Source organism: Teleopsis dalmanni, chromosome X, assembly GCF_002237135.1.
Source record: "Teleopsis dalmanni isolate 2A chromosome X, ASM223713v2, whole genome shotgun sequence".
Classification (NCBI taxonomy): Eukaryota; Metazoa; Arthropoda; class Insecta; order Diptera; family Diopsidae; genus Teleopsis; species Teleopsis dalmanni.
In genome coordinates, this window is record NC_051848.1 from 75986932 (window position 1) to 76003999 (window position 17068).

General features: G+C 30.0%; 1 protein-coding gene across 4 annotated transcripts; it reads right to left on the bottom strand.

Moving 5' to 3' along the window:
• Window positions 1-260: 260 nt before the first annotated feature.
• On the bottom strand, window positions 261-17030 carry LOC119687929 (galactosylgalactosylxylosylprotein 3-beta-glucuronosyltransferase S). 4 transcript variants are annotated; one of them, XM_038102484.1, is made up of 6 exons: window positions 16524-17030; window positions 16187-16321; window positions 3889-4164; window positions 3549-3811; window positions 3132-3483; window positions 261-769 (listed from the first exon to the last, which is right to left on the bottom strand). In XM_038102484.1, exons 1-6 carry the CDS (start codon window positions 16747-16749, stop codon window positions 708-710), a joined length of 1314 nt encoding a protein of 437 aa, XP_037958412.1. In that variant the 5' UTR covers window positions 16750-17030; the 3' UTR covers window positions 261-707. The 4 variants fall into 4 exon arrangements, with proteins under 4 accessions (XP_037958412.1, XP_037958415.1, XP_037958413.1 ...); XM_038102485.1 differs by lacking the exon at window positions 261-769 and adding an exon at window positions 1600-1813; XM_038102486.1 differs by lacking the exon at window positions 261-769 and adding an exon at window positions 1739-1823.
• Window positions 17031-17068: the final 38 nt, after the last annotated feature.

Below are 17068 nucleotides of genomic sequence, written 5' to 3' on the forward strand. Positions count from 1 at the left end.
AAAGCCTATATATGTTAGAGATATATAGCGGAGTATCAAGTTAACTTCAACTTGACACTATAATAACGACCCTAAATATTTACAATATATATTTTGGTAATTATTAGTTTCAAAAAACTAATAATTAAAATATTATCAAAATTGTTGTAATTATCTTTGTATCCTGGTGATAACTCTCAAGGAGAGTCGAAATATTAAATATATTGAAAAATATTAAACATAACGTTCAACTTTAATTTTAACAAAAAAGTGACCTGTAGCCGAATATAAAATATATATACAAATATATATTTTTGTTTGACTTTTTTTCCACACATTGGAACGGAAAAGTCCAAACTAAGCTATATGTGCAGATATCTCTACTAAACGCACATCCGGTAAATTGGAGGGATTTATACAGAAACAACCTTATCCTTTGAAGCAATTTTAAAAATAAAATTAATGCTTAGTTCTTTAGGAAGGAATATAAACGTATAAAATATGCAGCCTTTCATCTACTCAAAAGTATAGTATATTGGAACTTATATTTTAAAAGGCTATCATCACTGCATTTAATGTGTTCGATGTTAACCATTGCAAACAATTATATATTTAAATATACTAAATTCAAACTTTTGCATTATACTTGTACGACACATAACAAGAAGGATGAATTCTATGTTATTAAAAATTTATCACGTTAATAAAACTATCTACAACTAAATATTTCAGCTTAGAAAATAATTCAAGGATTTTGTTTTACCATTTTTACTTATTATAGCTTTGACACCTGAAAATAAAACAAACAAAATTAATTAAATATATAGAAGTATAATTGTTTTAGTACTAAAAAATTATATACTAAAATTATACAAAATTACTACTGGGATATTCGATTATCCGACATTTTTCAGAAACCAGTTTTCGATTTCAATTTTCGGTCTCAAATTCCGATTTCAGTTTTCGGTTTCAGTTTTCGATTTTAATTTGCGGTCTCAGTTTTCGATTTCAGTTTTCGGTTTCAGTGTTCGGTTTCAGTTTTCGATTTCAAATTTCGATTTCAAATTTCGATTTCAATTTTCGGTGTCAAATTTCGATTTCAATTTTCGGTTTCAGTTTTCAATTTCAGTTTTCGGTTTTAATTATCGATTTCAGTTTTCAGTTTCTGTTTTCGATTTTAGTTTTCGGTTTCAGTTTTCGATTTCAGTTTTCGGTTTCAGATTTCGATTTCAGTTTTGGTTTCAATTTTCGGTTTCAATTTTCGATTTCAATTTTCGGTCTCAGTTTATGATTGCAGTTTGCGGATTTAGTTTTCGATTTAAATTTTTGGTTTCAATTTTCGGTTTCAGTTTTCGGTTTCAATTTTCGGTTTCAATTTTCGATTTCAATTTTCGGTTTCAGTTTTCGATTTCAGTTTTCGGTTTCAGAGTTCGGTTTCAGTTTCCGATTTCAAATTTCGATTTTAAATTTCGATTTCAAATTTCGATTTCAATTTTCGTTGTCAAACTTCGATTTCAATTTTCGGTTTCAGTTTTCGATTTCAGTTTTCGGTTTTAATTATCGATTTCAGTTTTCAGTTTCTGTTTTCGATTTTATGTTAGTTTTCGGTTTCAGTTTTCGATTTCAGTTTTCGGTTTCAGTTTTCGATTTCAGTTTTGGTTTCAATTTTCGGTTTCAATTTTCGATTTCAATTTTCGGTCTCAGTTTATGATTGCAGTTTGCGGATTTAGTTTTCGATTTAAATTTTTGGTTTCAATTTTCGGTTTCAGTTTTCGGTTTCAGTTTTCGATTTCAGTTTTCGGTAGTAAAAATAAAACGGTTGAAAAACAAGTACCTAATAACAGCTGTTTCAGCATAATAAAACTATGAAATTTGTTTCTATACTTTTTTAATGAAGCGTTGCCACTCCATAAATACAATAGATAAGTATCAACAGATTGAAAAAGAACTGATTCGTTTACACTATTCTACTATACTTATTTTAGGAATTAATCATTCATTGCATTTTCTTATAATTTATTATTTAAAATTGAATAACTACACTAAGAGCAAGGAAAATTGGTCTGTGGGAATTTTTTGACATATTATCAGTTATTGAAGGTCGAGCAATAGCTCAATATTTGTTAAAAAACAAAATATAGAAAAATAAGACAAGGTGAAGACAGACAAAGATAACATTTGGTTTCAGTATTTATTCTATAACATATGTTTTTTTTTTTTTGTAAGGTCTGGGTTATGCATAACAATGTTAAAATACATAGACTATAATTGATATTGTTGTAAAACAGATTAAAGCATTCACAACCTGATGAATTCCTAAACATTTTGATTCGAAGTTAGTTTTTTATATTATTATTATATCAAGTTCTTGCTATTTGAATACTTATGAAAACCTGACGATTTTTACTCGTAAGAGATGGGAAATTAGATATGCGCTTTTATATATGGCACCAATAATACACAATATTTTTAAAATCTTAGATTATAATGCCAAAAAATAATTGCTTACGATTGAAATATTATTCAAGCAATGCTAATAGCACCAATAAGTATAATAAATTAGAGGAATTTTAATTTATATTTCATTTTATGTTATGCATAAAAATAGTCGTGATAAGAAAAACTAAGAGATAAAATATTCTACGTTATTGATTTTACTGATGTTTGGAAGTAGTTCTAAAACTATATACATATTTAAACCGATCAATCAAACTTTATTTTCACTTTCTCAATACTTTTAATGAGCAAATTTCGATATGGTTTTGTATAGACCTAACTAACCTAAACTAATTTGAGTTACAGTAACAACAACTTAGTCTAACTTTCTAATATGTTTTTATTAATAACAAAACAATGAATAATAAATAAGTCCACCGCTCCTAAAATCAAAATAGTTCGAAAACCGTAAGACCTTTTTTGTCATTTTCGAAGTTTGTGACGTACTTTAGGACAAATTTCATCCAATGTTAATTATAATTCAAAAATATGGATCTATCTCATAAGCTCCGTTAAGAGCTAGTAACCTGGTTTTTCCAATCTAATATGTTACTTTTGTTAAATTATGCAATATTAACAACTTACAAGGTGTTTACTAAAGTTTTAAATGTTAATTTTTCCATTTACATTACGTTTGTTTGTGTTTAAATACTAACCTTCAGTTTCAGAAGCCACTGATACACCCATAATCTCTAGCGACTTAAAAAGTGCACCTAAATTCGAACGATCGTCTAGATATTCACGATTTATCCGAACAATAGAACGATTTCTACTTTTAGTTTGCGTATGCCAAACTAAAATTTCGGTACAATCATTTCCTTTCGGCTCAATATAATCCAACTTTAATGATATGCTACGTAAAAAGTAATCCTCTTCATAGCCTGGTTTGTATGGCATACTTGCATTTGGATGTTCTGACATAAACGCTAAGTTAACTGCAAATCCAGCCATATCGACAGGCCAGTGCCGATCAGCTACCCAGGAATCCAGAAAACCAACAACCTTACCCTGTAAATAAAATTTGTTTTTAACAATAATTATGCTCGTATGTTAGGTAAATTTTTAATAAATACCTTACGCACAACTGGCCCACTGACTGAATAATCTTCGATTAACCCAACAGGAAACATTGACACACGATGTGTATCGCGTATTTCCGAAAAGAGTTTTAAATCATAGGTATTGTCATCATCGCCAAAATATAATATACCATTCGTTATATTATGCTGACGTAGCCAATAAATAGCTGCACGACGATTTGCAACACCGCGTGGCATAGGTTTTTTCTTACGATAACTAAATGGCATAGGACTTGAGAGATGAGTAAAAGGAATACCTGTACACAGTGCATATAGTGAAAGTTATATATATAGTGAATGTTATATATAAGCCAGTTAAGCAGTGTAAACTTACCAAATTTATTAAGCAAAAAATCTAAAAATACATTACAGGTTCCATAATCATTCGCCAATATCCAGTGAATCCGTGGAACATGGAGTAGGGTATGCGCTAAACGCGTTAATTCAGGCACTTGTTCACGTCTTGGATATGTGGGCGTCACAAAATAAATTATTGGTAATTGTTCATAATCCTTCCGTGGTCGATTTTGTATGTATGCCCGTGAGTCAACAAAAACCTCGCTACAAACGACAAGCGATTCATTAACTGCTCTGGAGACAGCACTCGACTCTAAAAATATAAATATATAACATACTTTAAAGAACATATCGTTAATATTGTTTGTTATTAATTAAATTACTTAAAGTTTTACAAAACCCTTTAATATTGCAAGCAATGCTAGGATAAAAATAATTATAATAGCTTGTAATGATAAATAAATGTGATTTTTAATGGATAAAATATTTTTCTTTAACATTTGTGATATGATTATTTCTTATTATTTATAAATCATTTAACTATTTTTCTCAGTTAACCTTCAATTCTTCATAATAATTTATAATGCTTACAAAAATATTTAGATGTAAAGACACATATTATATAAAAAAATTAGGGAAAATTTAGAATCTTGAAGGCCCGCGCTAAGGGTTTTTAAAAAACATCACGATCTATACTAAGAAATAAAATTATTATTATATCATATGTAATTCAGATAAAGACAAAACAGCAGGTGCCATTTACAAAAACCAAAAAGAAATAAGTGGAACATATAGTTAATAATAGAATAATTGTCTGACTGCTTTGAAGGGATCCAATATATACTTTAGAACGCAAGAACACATTAGCTGTTTGTTAATACATAAAAAAGAAACATCAGTGACACAAACATAAAGATCATTTTGACGATCACACTACACTACGATACTTTCCCACGCATTTATGAATTATTTATTGTTCATAAATAAAACATATGACAAAGACCAAATGTGAGTTCTAAGAGGAAGTCAGTGAAAACATTAAAGAAAAAGGAAAAATTAATATAAAAGTATAAAAAATTATGTATGGAATCATATCACTTAACGTATGAGTCACGGCTGCAAAAAGATTTGGAGTTTTCTGATAACAGAAATAATACTAGCAAATACTAGGCCTAACCAATTATTCAGTTGTTCTGAACCTGGTCACAAGTTCGAATGTCAAATGTCCAACATGTCATTGTTGGAAAAGTTGTAATCGAAAGCTCAATATGAGTGAAATGAAATACTATATATGAGAGATAAAATGTACACTACTTGGATTGGAATGTGTGATTGTTTATGGAGCGTCGTAAATAGTAATATATTTATAATATCTCTCGCATTTTTACACTTAAATAAAAACTTCGGAAACGATCAGTTATTAAGAGAAAAACAGATGATATTTGGACTAACGAAACTAAGGAACAGAATCAAAACAGATGGTCATTGATGTACTAAAGATTGACTGTAGTAACATTTGCAGTAGTAATTTACGATAGTTGAAGCCCTATCCTAAGAACCCTATAGATAATTAAAAATAAAATAATATTTTATTAGTTCTTTAAACACAATTATCTAATAAGCATAATTTAATTATTCTTTATCTACCTACGAGAATCACTAAAGATTTATTAGGGTAGGTATATTTACTTTAATATTTCTAGAAGTATTACTAGTCTTCGCATATACCATATCTTCGTTTTCTCTCAAAATAACGCATAAGTCCAATTTTGTTAATACACTTCGGAATATAAATGGGTACAGATGATGCCTGACTGTTCACCAGGCGCATTAAATGCGAAGTTTATGCCAATGTGTCTCATATGTTTGATGGAAATCAAAATATTTTAATTGTCCATCAATTTTGCTCGTCTTTTTTCGTATACAATCAGATTGTATCGGCTTCTATGTCGGCTTCTATGTAAATTTCATTATGTTTTAAGTCATGAAAGCGAAAACATCGTTTAAATGCACGCATTATTTTATTTTATAGTATATTTGTTGTATTTTTTACTGAGGAGTGTTCAAAATAATGTCGGCAGTGTATGAATCGCTCCAAGACGTCGCGCCAGGAATCATGTGTAATGCCAGTTTAAGATTCTTTTAAAACCAAATAAAAGAGATTATTTAGAGAAAACCTGTTAGGACTTTCGATTGGCTCATTAGTTCATAAGAATTATTATAGTTTATGCGCTATTAGATTTGAATACTGCAAGTCTCACTGCAGTTCTCTCTGATCATTGGTGTATAGAAACTAACGCAGGGAAACTTTCTTCACATATTCATTGTAGAAGTTGTGAAAGAATTAAGCATTTTTGCTATGAATGGCCAACTTTAGCTTCCAGAAGAAATGCGTTTTTAGGGAAGTACTTTTTTGAGTTTATTCAGACAGTTAAACGTTAAGTAGAGAATATTTGTTAAATTACTTACATTCAATGGATCGATTTAGTTTTTCTTTTTATATTTTATGGTTTGTAATAATAAAAATTGCGAAAAAGACCTAATTATTATTCAATCGACCAGATCTCAAACGTAAAAAAATACTATTCTTTTATTATTATTAAGCATTCAATATAACTAATGGACCTTGCATTTTCGTATCAATGGATCGTATCTAATATTTGATAAAAGTAAAGTTTTATACTTCTAATTTAGATGAAAGTTGTTATTGCCGACATTTCGCTACTATCTTTAATCTGTGTTTTTCTGTTTATTAGCAGATTAGAGCACCGATATACACGACACACACGACACACACGAAAATTGAATTAAGATCATAAGGTTTAACAAATATAATTATAATTTATGACATTTAAAAAAAAACTCCCAGAAGTTATATTTCCGTGCATATAATATCAAAAGCCAATTAACGCGATTTAATTATATTTTCCAGGTGATTGAGTAATTAATTTTTAAATGGTAAATGAGTTTTAGATGAAATTTTTTTGTTTTTAATAAACTAAATCAATTAAGTTAGTGAATAAAAAAAAAAAACTTGTATGTCTGCGCATATTAGTTTCAAACTATAAAATTTATTGATAGACACATTTAGGTTTAAACGTATATTGCTTTGAAGATTTAGGTCTTAGCATACTAGTCTCTAAGTTTCCATCACGTAACGCCTATACAATAGAACTTCTAGAATTGAGAACATATTTTTCAATATTAGTATAAAGAAAGTACACATTCTTTTATAATATAGGTTTTATAATAGGGCATATTATATATGGTTTTTATAACATATAATTACTATTAGTTCCTGTAATGTGATATATATCATTTAATGTATAATTAATTTTAAGAACTCAAAAAAATATCCAAGTATGGATGAATTTTATAAAAAAATTAAATTTATGCTCAAATAATATTTCTAAATCAAAACTAGAAGAAGTTTTATATTCAACAGTCGCACACAAGATATATGCAGGGTAAGGCGGTTGGAGTGTTAACTATTCAAGCAACCATATTTTTTTTGGGTGAAATTATTTTTTATTGATTCAAATTACAAAAGTTTATAGAAATAATCAAAATTTCAGAATCCATTCACTCTAGTTTGATGTAACCACCTGTTGGCTTCAAACGGTTCAAAAATTAGTTGCATGCGAGTGTGATCTTCTGGTATTTTGGCCCATTTCTGGACAATGGCTTTCTTCAGCGCATTCATACTGGCATATTTTTTAGTCCTCACCTTGCTTTCCAAAATGGTCCAAATAGAAAAGCATATCGGATTACAACAGGCAAATTCAAAAGCCATTGTATGGATTCTTGGTTCACACGAGCTTTATGAGACGGTGCCGAGTCTTGTTAGAACGTCCATAGTCTACGACCGAAATGTTTGCGTGCTCACGGCTCTAAAGCAACTTCCAAAACCCCATAATAAATCGCATTATTTTGACACCAGACTCGATAAAAACGATAGGAGAGCGTACATCGGCATTCATAGGTGCCCATACCATTATTTCAGATGGAAAATGGAAAATTAGTTCGGATGACTATCTGTAATCTCAAATTTTCGGCAGTGCGTTTCATTTAGTAAACACGATTTTTTCAAGAGTTTATGAATTGCTCAATGGGAAAATTTTTCTCATCAGAGAACACAATGTTTGGAAATTCACCACGTTCGTGCAAGCGTAACAACTCCTTTACTCTTTCGAATCTAACTCTTTGTTGCTTAAGTGTAAGATCTTGTGCCTGAAATATATTCAGTTATTTGTCCATTTGATTACCACTACGACATAGAATTTTTTTTGTCCAGCAACTATAGCGTTTGGCGACCTTTGAGGAGCTTGAGCTCACAAGTAATAGCTGGTTGTGATTGTGATTTTCCAGTCAAATACAACGCAATCACACTATTTCGTTTCAATTCCATGTCGAATAACTTTTGTTGTATAAAACTTAGACGCAAATGCTTGGGATGTCTTGTAGACAATATAAACAGCTGTCATTCGTATAAATTTCAGATAGTTGGCAATATCAGTTTAACAGATATTCCTGTGTGTAGTTGGTAAGACTTCAATCGCCTAATCCTGCATATGTATTCCTTTAAATATTTTTTTTAGATTTTTCTATTGCTTTATCCTATTTTGTGGTGGTTCGCTGAAACCCACAGTCAATTGTGGTTTCTTCGTTTACGCTGAACAATATATATTTTCTTTATTTCCTTCATCGGTACAACCTGTCTCATAGCAATATAGCTTCAACATTATAGTAATTAAGTCATACAATGAAAATGTCACGTTACATTTGAATTGCTTCACTAAATGGAATTCATATCAATCACGAAATAAGTTACCTCACTCCAAACACGCATGTAAAGAGTGCTCCACTGTAAGCGAAAAACAAAGTTCCAGCTAACAGCACCACAAAAAGTGAAAGAAAGACAAGCAAAGCATCACAAAGAATTTCTATTAAAAGCGTCTATATAAACACTATCAAAATTTATATAAAGCTAAATAATTAAACCTAAATTAAGCTAAATTCTTAATAATTGATATATGTGAATGATATTATGTTTATTTTATATTCTTAATCGCCATTCTATTAGCGTTAAAAAAGGTTTAGAGATATGCGTTCGGCGAGTCTTCACATTTCGAAGACCATATCGTTTTCTTTTCGCCAAAACAAAATTCTTTATTAATATAATTCGTCACAAAATGATGATGAATTAAGTAAAAGCGATAAGAAAAATTTTGTCGAAATATCAGAAAATTTGAGCGTAGTCAGAGAAGTTAAACATTTATAAATGTAAAGCACTCTAACACAATATCAATGTTGTTAATTATTGGAAATACCAATTGCCTCTTCTTTCTGGTGCTATTTACTATAAATTATAGATAAAATTTCGTTTTAATAGCAAACGTTAGGTTTTCAATTGTTTTCATATACTATATGTGATTATACACGTTAGTTATTCAGATTATTTACTCTTTAAAGTTTTAATTTCAAACCATATTATATTGATTAAGGTACAAGGTGTGACTCACTACGAAATTTTGCAAGACCAATCAAAATGCTAATCGGAATTGATACGAGAATAGCACTGGAGTCGATTGTTCAACATTTAATTTGAGAATTTTTATAGTTAAATGGCGTAATCAATATATATATACATATATATATATATATATGAATATATATACTCGTACAATGAAATCAAAAAATTGATTTGATTGCACTTAAATAATGAAAACAGCCAAAGAATATTTTTCATTTTATTGCTGATTAATAACTTTAAATGTATCTTTTGAACTGAGAAAGAGCATAAAAGTCTGGCGAGTTTGTCTGATGGACTTTCTTTATTCTTAATTTAACTTTGATATTTAGAATCTTCATATGAAATTCCTTAACATATACCATCACCCCTTTCATTATTATGCTCGCATAATAATTAAAGTACATATAAAGCTTCATTCGCTGAAGAATTTGTTTCCAGCATACTTCGGTTATGTATGCGGGTCAAGTCATGCCGTACTTTCGTAATATATCTCAAAAACTTATTAATTACCAAATCAGAAGACAAGCTACTGACATATCTTTCGATTTTGGTTCTGACAAATATGCTTCGTGCTAGCACCTTTCAGATTATATCGCATGTGTCGGTTCACAGATTAAAATAACTTTTTACTATACTTCACTCATTTTTATAGTCCTAAAGTAATTAACATGCAATGTGTTGTTTTTTTTCTCCATTTACAGCCTTACTATAGAATTAAGTACTTTATAGTGCTGTTATAAACCATTACCGTATGTACGCTTTCGTAACATTTAAACCAATTACATAATTACGTTCATTCCTGTGAACAGCAGGGGCATTAGCGGTAATCTAGGTACTCACCTACTTTGTTTTTAAATATGAATACTGGTTATATGATATACCAATATATATATAAAGATATCTTCTTTTTTCAAAAAAAATGGTATGCAACTATTCAAACACACTTATATATTTGGAAAATATAGTAAGTCTAACACTTTATATAGCTACAGTTTATTAACTTTTGTTTGAGACGTTCATTTCATATGACTAGGTAAAAGCGGTTTTAGTAGTCTTACATTTTCATTTCACTTTTGAAGATCATTAACGGTGAAACTCAATCCATTACAATATGTCCATTACATAGAGAAAACTTGGTCTTATCACTTGTTTGTGTGGTAACATTTTGTTTCAAATAATAAATTTTCCATTCCATCCTATTTTTCATCAATCGATCTTTCGATCAATCGAACCCCTTTGTAAATATAGCAATTGTTGGTTGGTTGGTTGCAGTGGCAGGCCATAAGATAACTTCAAATGTACCTCAATTAGCGATTTTTCGCCGTTTTGTTACCACATTCCTCGCAAGAACCCTAGTATAGAAGAGTAGAGACTAAATCCATCCCACTGAATTTAGGTAATTTAATAGGCCTTTCATCTTCACCATTGTTAAACTATCACAAAAGTATTTTCCTAAGAACCTATATCTTCTGGATGCTAGAGCTGGGCATTCACAGAGAAAATGTATTATTGTTTCTCTCTCCTGCGGGTTTCTACAACTTCTGCAGTGAGAGTTATAGGGAATACGCAGTTTCTCTGCGTGAGTTCCTATACACCAATGACCAGTAAGAACTGCAATAAGCCTTGCAGCAATTGTTAGTCCTAAGCTTTTTCGCTAGCGAAAAGTTATACTGCATTTCTTTCTTCTTTTAGACAGGTCGCAATAAAAAAAATATATAACAGAATTTAAATCGACAATATTTGAGAGACTTCTGGATTAATTTCTCTTATAGATGATGAGTTATAAATTCACCGTTGTTAAAAAAGCTATGCAGTCATTTTATTATTTTGAAAAATCCTGAAATATAGCATATTACTTTCAAGAATAGTTTTAAAGCATTTTAGAAGCGATCGCTAACTGTAGTATTTAAATCTATTTAGTAGGATTTTTTTTTGTTGTCTTTCTAATTACTGGCAATAGGCTAACTGGTCTCCAGTTAGCTAAGAGCTAGAATCTAGTAAGGATCTAAGATGTCTTTTGCTGATTTAGAAATGTGACCAATTCCGCTAATTTCAACTACTCAAGATATCTGTAATTCTATTAATAATGATGTTATGAAAATTTTTCAATTTCGTCTAAGTTCTTGATCAAGAAAAAATTTGATATTTTATAGAAATAAAATAATATATAATTTAGAAAACTAAATATCCAAATCCTGAAAGATTTATTGAAAGGTGCCAAAATAGAACGCTGATGGTAAATTCCATTATATTCTTTGTTTAAAAACCAACTGTATTTTTTATCTCTCCCAAAAATCGCTTTTGGGTGAGTTATTATGAGTTACATTATTTCAAATTTAACTGTGTCTCTTTACGCCTATTTTCTAATTTTCTCTCATAACAATCAAAATACACCTATTTAGGACGCATGTTCCATATTTGAAAATACTGTTTAAGACATTTTACCGATTCTCTTTCCTATTGGCCGCAAACAAGTAATCATTTAAATTAATCATTAACCACTTTTACTAATCGCCTAATTGTTAAATACTAGGTGTATTCGGCCGCTTCGAAGTGTGGCAAAAAACAACAAGTCGCTTGCTAAAGTCTCTAAGTGAAATATTGGTATCACTATTGCAATCTGTCAAATATTGTATTCGCAAAGAACAAGTTTTATATATGTACACATAATTCAAGCAAACTATAGTTTGTATAGAAATAAATTAATTAATTAAGAAACTTTGAAATAAAACACTAGGAGAAAATAGCAACGATTTCAGAAATAGTTTCTTCAGAAGATTGAAGCAGTAGTAAAAATAAAAATTTTTTTTTTAAAATAACTTCTCAAATAAATTAAGTTTTGATTAATTAATAATTCAATTCAGTGAAAAATTAAGTACACGCTCAATAAGCGTGTAAACTATAAACTAAATAATAATATCAGATTTTTCATATCCGTAAAAAGTGCAATTAATTTTTTCTAAACATGAACTTTTAACAAAGTAATTATAATTAAAAACATTTATACTTTAATAAACAGAAACTTATTAGCAACTAAGCATGTTAAAAAAATCAATGTGCTTTGTACTCCATTATTTTTCAAAAATTGTCTATAGTTTTAAGACAGTAGTTTCTAATGTTGTCGGGAACTTTTGTTTATGAACAACTATTGATAGATGACTGGAATATTCAAATATTCAATATTTAATATTCAAATATTCCGAATATTTAGAAATATTTTTCTACAATCTCTAACATGCCGGAACACTTCATAACTAGTCTGTTAGATCGAAAGAGTGTTGTTGTTATTTTACGCAAAAAATTAGAGACTTTAAGCAAGCGACTTGTGTTTTTTATCACATTTCGATGCGGCTGAATACATCTACTATAAATCACATCATATAGAAAGAAGTGAGATTATTTTTATAAATAACGCTATCTCTTATCATAATGAGAATAATCACATTTTTTAGAATCTGCTGTAGTATCTTTTAAGCAGAAGCTACTGATATTATTAAACTAGTATAGCTCTTACCGAGTCCGTTGTAAGCTCAGAGCAATTGAGATTTGTTTGAAGTAATTCACAAACAATTCGAAATTTATCCTTTATAAATATTTAGCTAAAAAGAAGAAATTGTCATAAGAACGAGCATAAGCACACAATTTTTTTAGAGTGCACTCGATTAGGTTTCCTAATACGCACTGCTCTTAAAATAAACAGTAATTAATCGGGGAAACCTTAATGAATAAGTTAAAATGCATGTAATATAAGAAGGAATCAAAAGTAAACAAGACGTTTTCACCAATAGTCGTTTATGGTAAGGCTATTTATTGGTAGTAATATGCATTGGTAAGGAAAATCCTTTATCATATTTGGACGATGGTATGTGTGGGTTCTCGATACAAAAACGAATAAAGTCGAAATACCAAGATTTTCATATTTTAATATTAAACCTGATAGAACTTTTAGCAAAGAATATTATTTGAGGAATTAAACTCATAGTGACACTTGTGAGATTAAAAGAATGTGATTTTAAGAACAGCAAAAATCAATTTTATGGAATTGAAATTAAATATCAAAATATTAAATATTGAAATATTAAATATCAAAAACATCAATGGATCAATGGATCAACGGTTGTAATAGATTTTTTGACCAAAATCACATTATATATATTAACTATTCCCGGTATTTAGTTAATTAAGCACGTTACGGACTACAGTTCCTCGAAATAATACATTGAACTATTAAAGAAAAGTGTATTATGAATGTAGAAGCCATGCAAAAAGCTGATACTCATATTCAGAATAAGTATTAGTTTACACACAATAACTTCACTAACATATATCTAAATATCATGAAATATCTATCAATATGGTATGTGACCTCAATAATAGTACCTGAGTGTCTCCTTCTAAATAGATTAGGTTGGAGTGGCAGCTTTGTGCCCAAAGCCCATTTGAGCTGAAAAATGGACCATTATGACACTACGGGATGTGACTCAAATATAACAATAAAAATTCAAATAGTTGTTATATTTTAAAGGAAAAGGTATTACAATCACAATTAATGATTCTACAACATCCTATACTGTTTATATGTATTCATAAGCGGCTTGAGCAAATTCATAAAAACGAACTTTTACATTGTATATGTATATATTATTAAGTCGTCATAATAAAATGAAAGAAAAGTTAGTAGAGCACTTATAACATGAAGATCATATTCTTCAGCAACCTATACAGTATCATAACTTCAAACATTAAGTGCGTCTTGAAAATTTTCAAAAGATTTCACTACTTGATATGTCGATTGAAGAAATATATTTTATTTTTTATTGAGATTATGTACAGATATCACAATAAGCAACCTAGTTTTGGCCTAATTGATTATGGGTATAATATGCCACAATAATCAAATATAGTCTAGCCTACCGCAACTTGATTGAAACTGAGGTTTGCATCAAAAAAAATGTTCACTAAAAAAATGTTCACTAAAAAAATGTTCACTAAAAGAATGTTCACTAAAAAATATTCACTACACAAAGTGTTATTTGTACCCTTCACACGAAAATTTCGAAAATGGTATATTAAATTTATCAACATGTTTACTGCGTGATAATGGGGACGTGAGATACAAATTATATGTATTCTGGATCGATATAGGAGGGTGAATGAATTTTTTCTTTTGGCTGTATAAGAGACTACATGTGAAACAAGGTAAATAAAGTCATTAGCATATTGCCAATATAAATGAACTACTGAAAAAGATTCTTATTTTTTATCTTATTGTGTGAAGGGCATTGAAGCTTCAGCAAAGTGTTTTTGTTCTTTTTAAGTCAATTAAAATAAATGTTAATGAAAAATAAAATTTTGATTTTTGTTTAAAAATAGTTTCATTAAACAACCCATGAACTTATTAAATTATGTTGTGATTGTTTTAATAAACAGTCGAATCTTAGAAACCGAACACATAAAGGTCTTGCCTTGCTACATATACAAAAGCAATAGAAGAGAATTGTCTGAAAAAGTTAGGTACGAGAAGAAGTAGAAGAATGGGTGTAAATGATTGAACTTGACCTAGGGTAAAATGAAGAGACGTTGCTAAATTGGTATGTATGTTGGAACAGTTTAGAATTATTATGAAGGTAACGCTTTTCGACTCTATGGGAAGGAGCCATAAATCGATATGACTCAAATTGGCACGCATGTTGTAACAGTTTCATGGACGTTAAACTGCAGTTGAGTTTATTGAGTGATTGATCGATATTTTTCTCAAAGTTTGTTGCTTGATAAAAATATTCGTTTTTAACTCTACATGTTACTCTATAAACACATATTCAGGTTCCAAGAACAGCGGGATCCACGTCTTGGAGTCAGTCGTTGGGTTTGACGACCAAGTGTCATACGCCAATTGCAAAAGGAGTTACACAGTGAAGTACGATTCCTTTCATGTTTTCATGTCTGCTTTGCAAATCCTTCCGGATTACAACAAGGCCAAAAACACGCACATATTCACTTTGTTAAATTCAACTATCAATCACTAATTAGGAACATGTTTTCCAACTAGTTTTTTAATGTATTGCAGCTAGAATGACAAACTTAATACACTATTTCAGATTAGTGCGAAGGGTGTAGTCATTTAGTAAAATTTAAGTATAAAACTAAAGAAATTTCATTCGCCCATAAACGTTTAATGGTCATAAAAGTGAAAGTGTGGCAACGCACATTCATGCAAATCAAAATTAGAAGATGTAGACTCCGAACAACAACAAATGAGAGACGGGCGACGTGGAGGATAAAGGTTTAATACAATGTTATATACATATTTACAAATGACCCAATCCCACACTAAATTGATGATTAGATAGATGCAAACATGTTAAAGTGCTAAAATAGAAATGAAAATAAACTTTTAACTTTAAAAATGTTTATGGAATGGTTTTATTCAGAAATTACTATTTTTTATTTCTTGGAATAAATAAATATTTTACTTCATAGAAATGTGCTGAAGAATATGTCAGCTTATCTTGCCCTTCAACTGTACAGTTTGGCAGTTATTTCCAGCAGTTGCAAGAACTCCAAAACCGAGAGATAAGCACACATATTCGAAAACACCAAATGGAATTTAATTTAATTTTTTGAATTTTTATTTTTTTTGTTTAGAATGTGTCTTAATGTAATGAAATAAAAAAGAAATGAAATATTTAAAAGTGAAGTTAACGAAACAAAAAAAAAAAAGCATAATTACAAAAACAACATATACATGCTGCCAAAAATTTTTGCATCAGTTAAGCAACCAAACAAACCCCTGGCTACTCACTTGGCAAGCTTTTGTGGTGCATGGCCATCCTAGTTGTTGGTTTTTGGGTATTGCTGTAGGTAGAGAATTGTGTTCGGGAGAAGCCAGAGGTGGCGCTAGTTTGGCGTGAGCGCTGCAATTTTAGATACGGCGCAGCTGTAACAAAAGCAATGCCCAGAATTAAATGCAACAAATAAATGCACAATGATTGATTGCGGGATATATGCAAATTGCAGGATACATACAAATTGACTGCTGTCATTACAAAAATAAAACAATTACATAAATATGCTTGTTAATATTTTATGTCTCCAAGGAATTAACCGACGTTTGTCAATTTCCATGAGCACTGATTTACCTGCATAGCTGATTTCCTCTCGACTGGAAGCTGCTAACGCACACCAAACTAAATACACTACAAGCATAAAGACGAGCATTCCAAATGCCAGGATTTTACGTGTTAAAGTACTTTTCGACCAATGATACCGAATTGCGGACGAAGTCGATCTTAACGCGTAACCGTTTCCTATATTTTTGGAGCTAGTGCCCTCTGTATCCAATGGACGGTAATGTGAATTTGACATTTTTATTTATTAGATTCTCGTAGGCAAATAAATTTACTTTTTTCTAATTCAAAACATACGTACAAAACTTTTGTTTATATATTTTAAGGGTGTCGCAAAAAGATTTTTTTGTAAAAACACTGATAGCAATGAACACATTAAAATAACATGCACAATATATGCACAACACTTATGCCATATTTCCACAATTAGAATTAATTCCCCAAATTCATTCGCACTTTCAACATTAATTACCAAACACAGCACATCAAGCGCTGTGAGCACAAATTGACTCCGACAACCTTTCCCCTTAGAGTTTTTTTGTACAACATATGACAGC

Coding starts and splice junctions, on each gene's coding strand:
- LOC119687929 (XM_038102484.1), bottom strand. CDS start 16,749: ATGTCAAATTCACATTACCGTCCATTGGATACAGAGGGCACTAGCTCC. Junction 3,484..3,548: donor GTGGGCCAGTTGTGCGTAAG/GTATTTATTAAA, acceptor TTTTATTTACAG/GGTAAGGTTGTTGGTTTTCT. Junction 770..3,131: donor AGTGGCTTCTGAAACTGAAG/GTTAGTATTTAA, acceptor TTTTATTTTCAG/GTGTCAAAGCTATAATAAGT.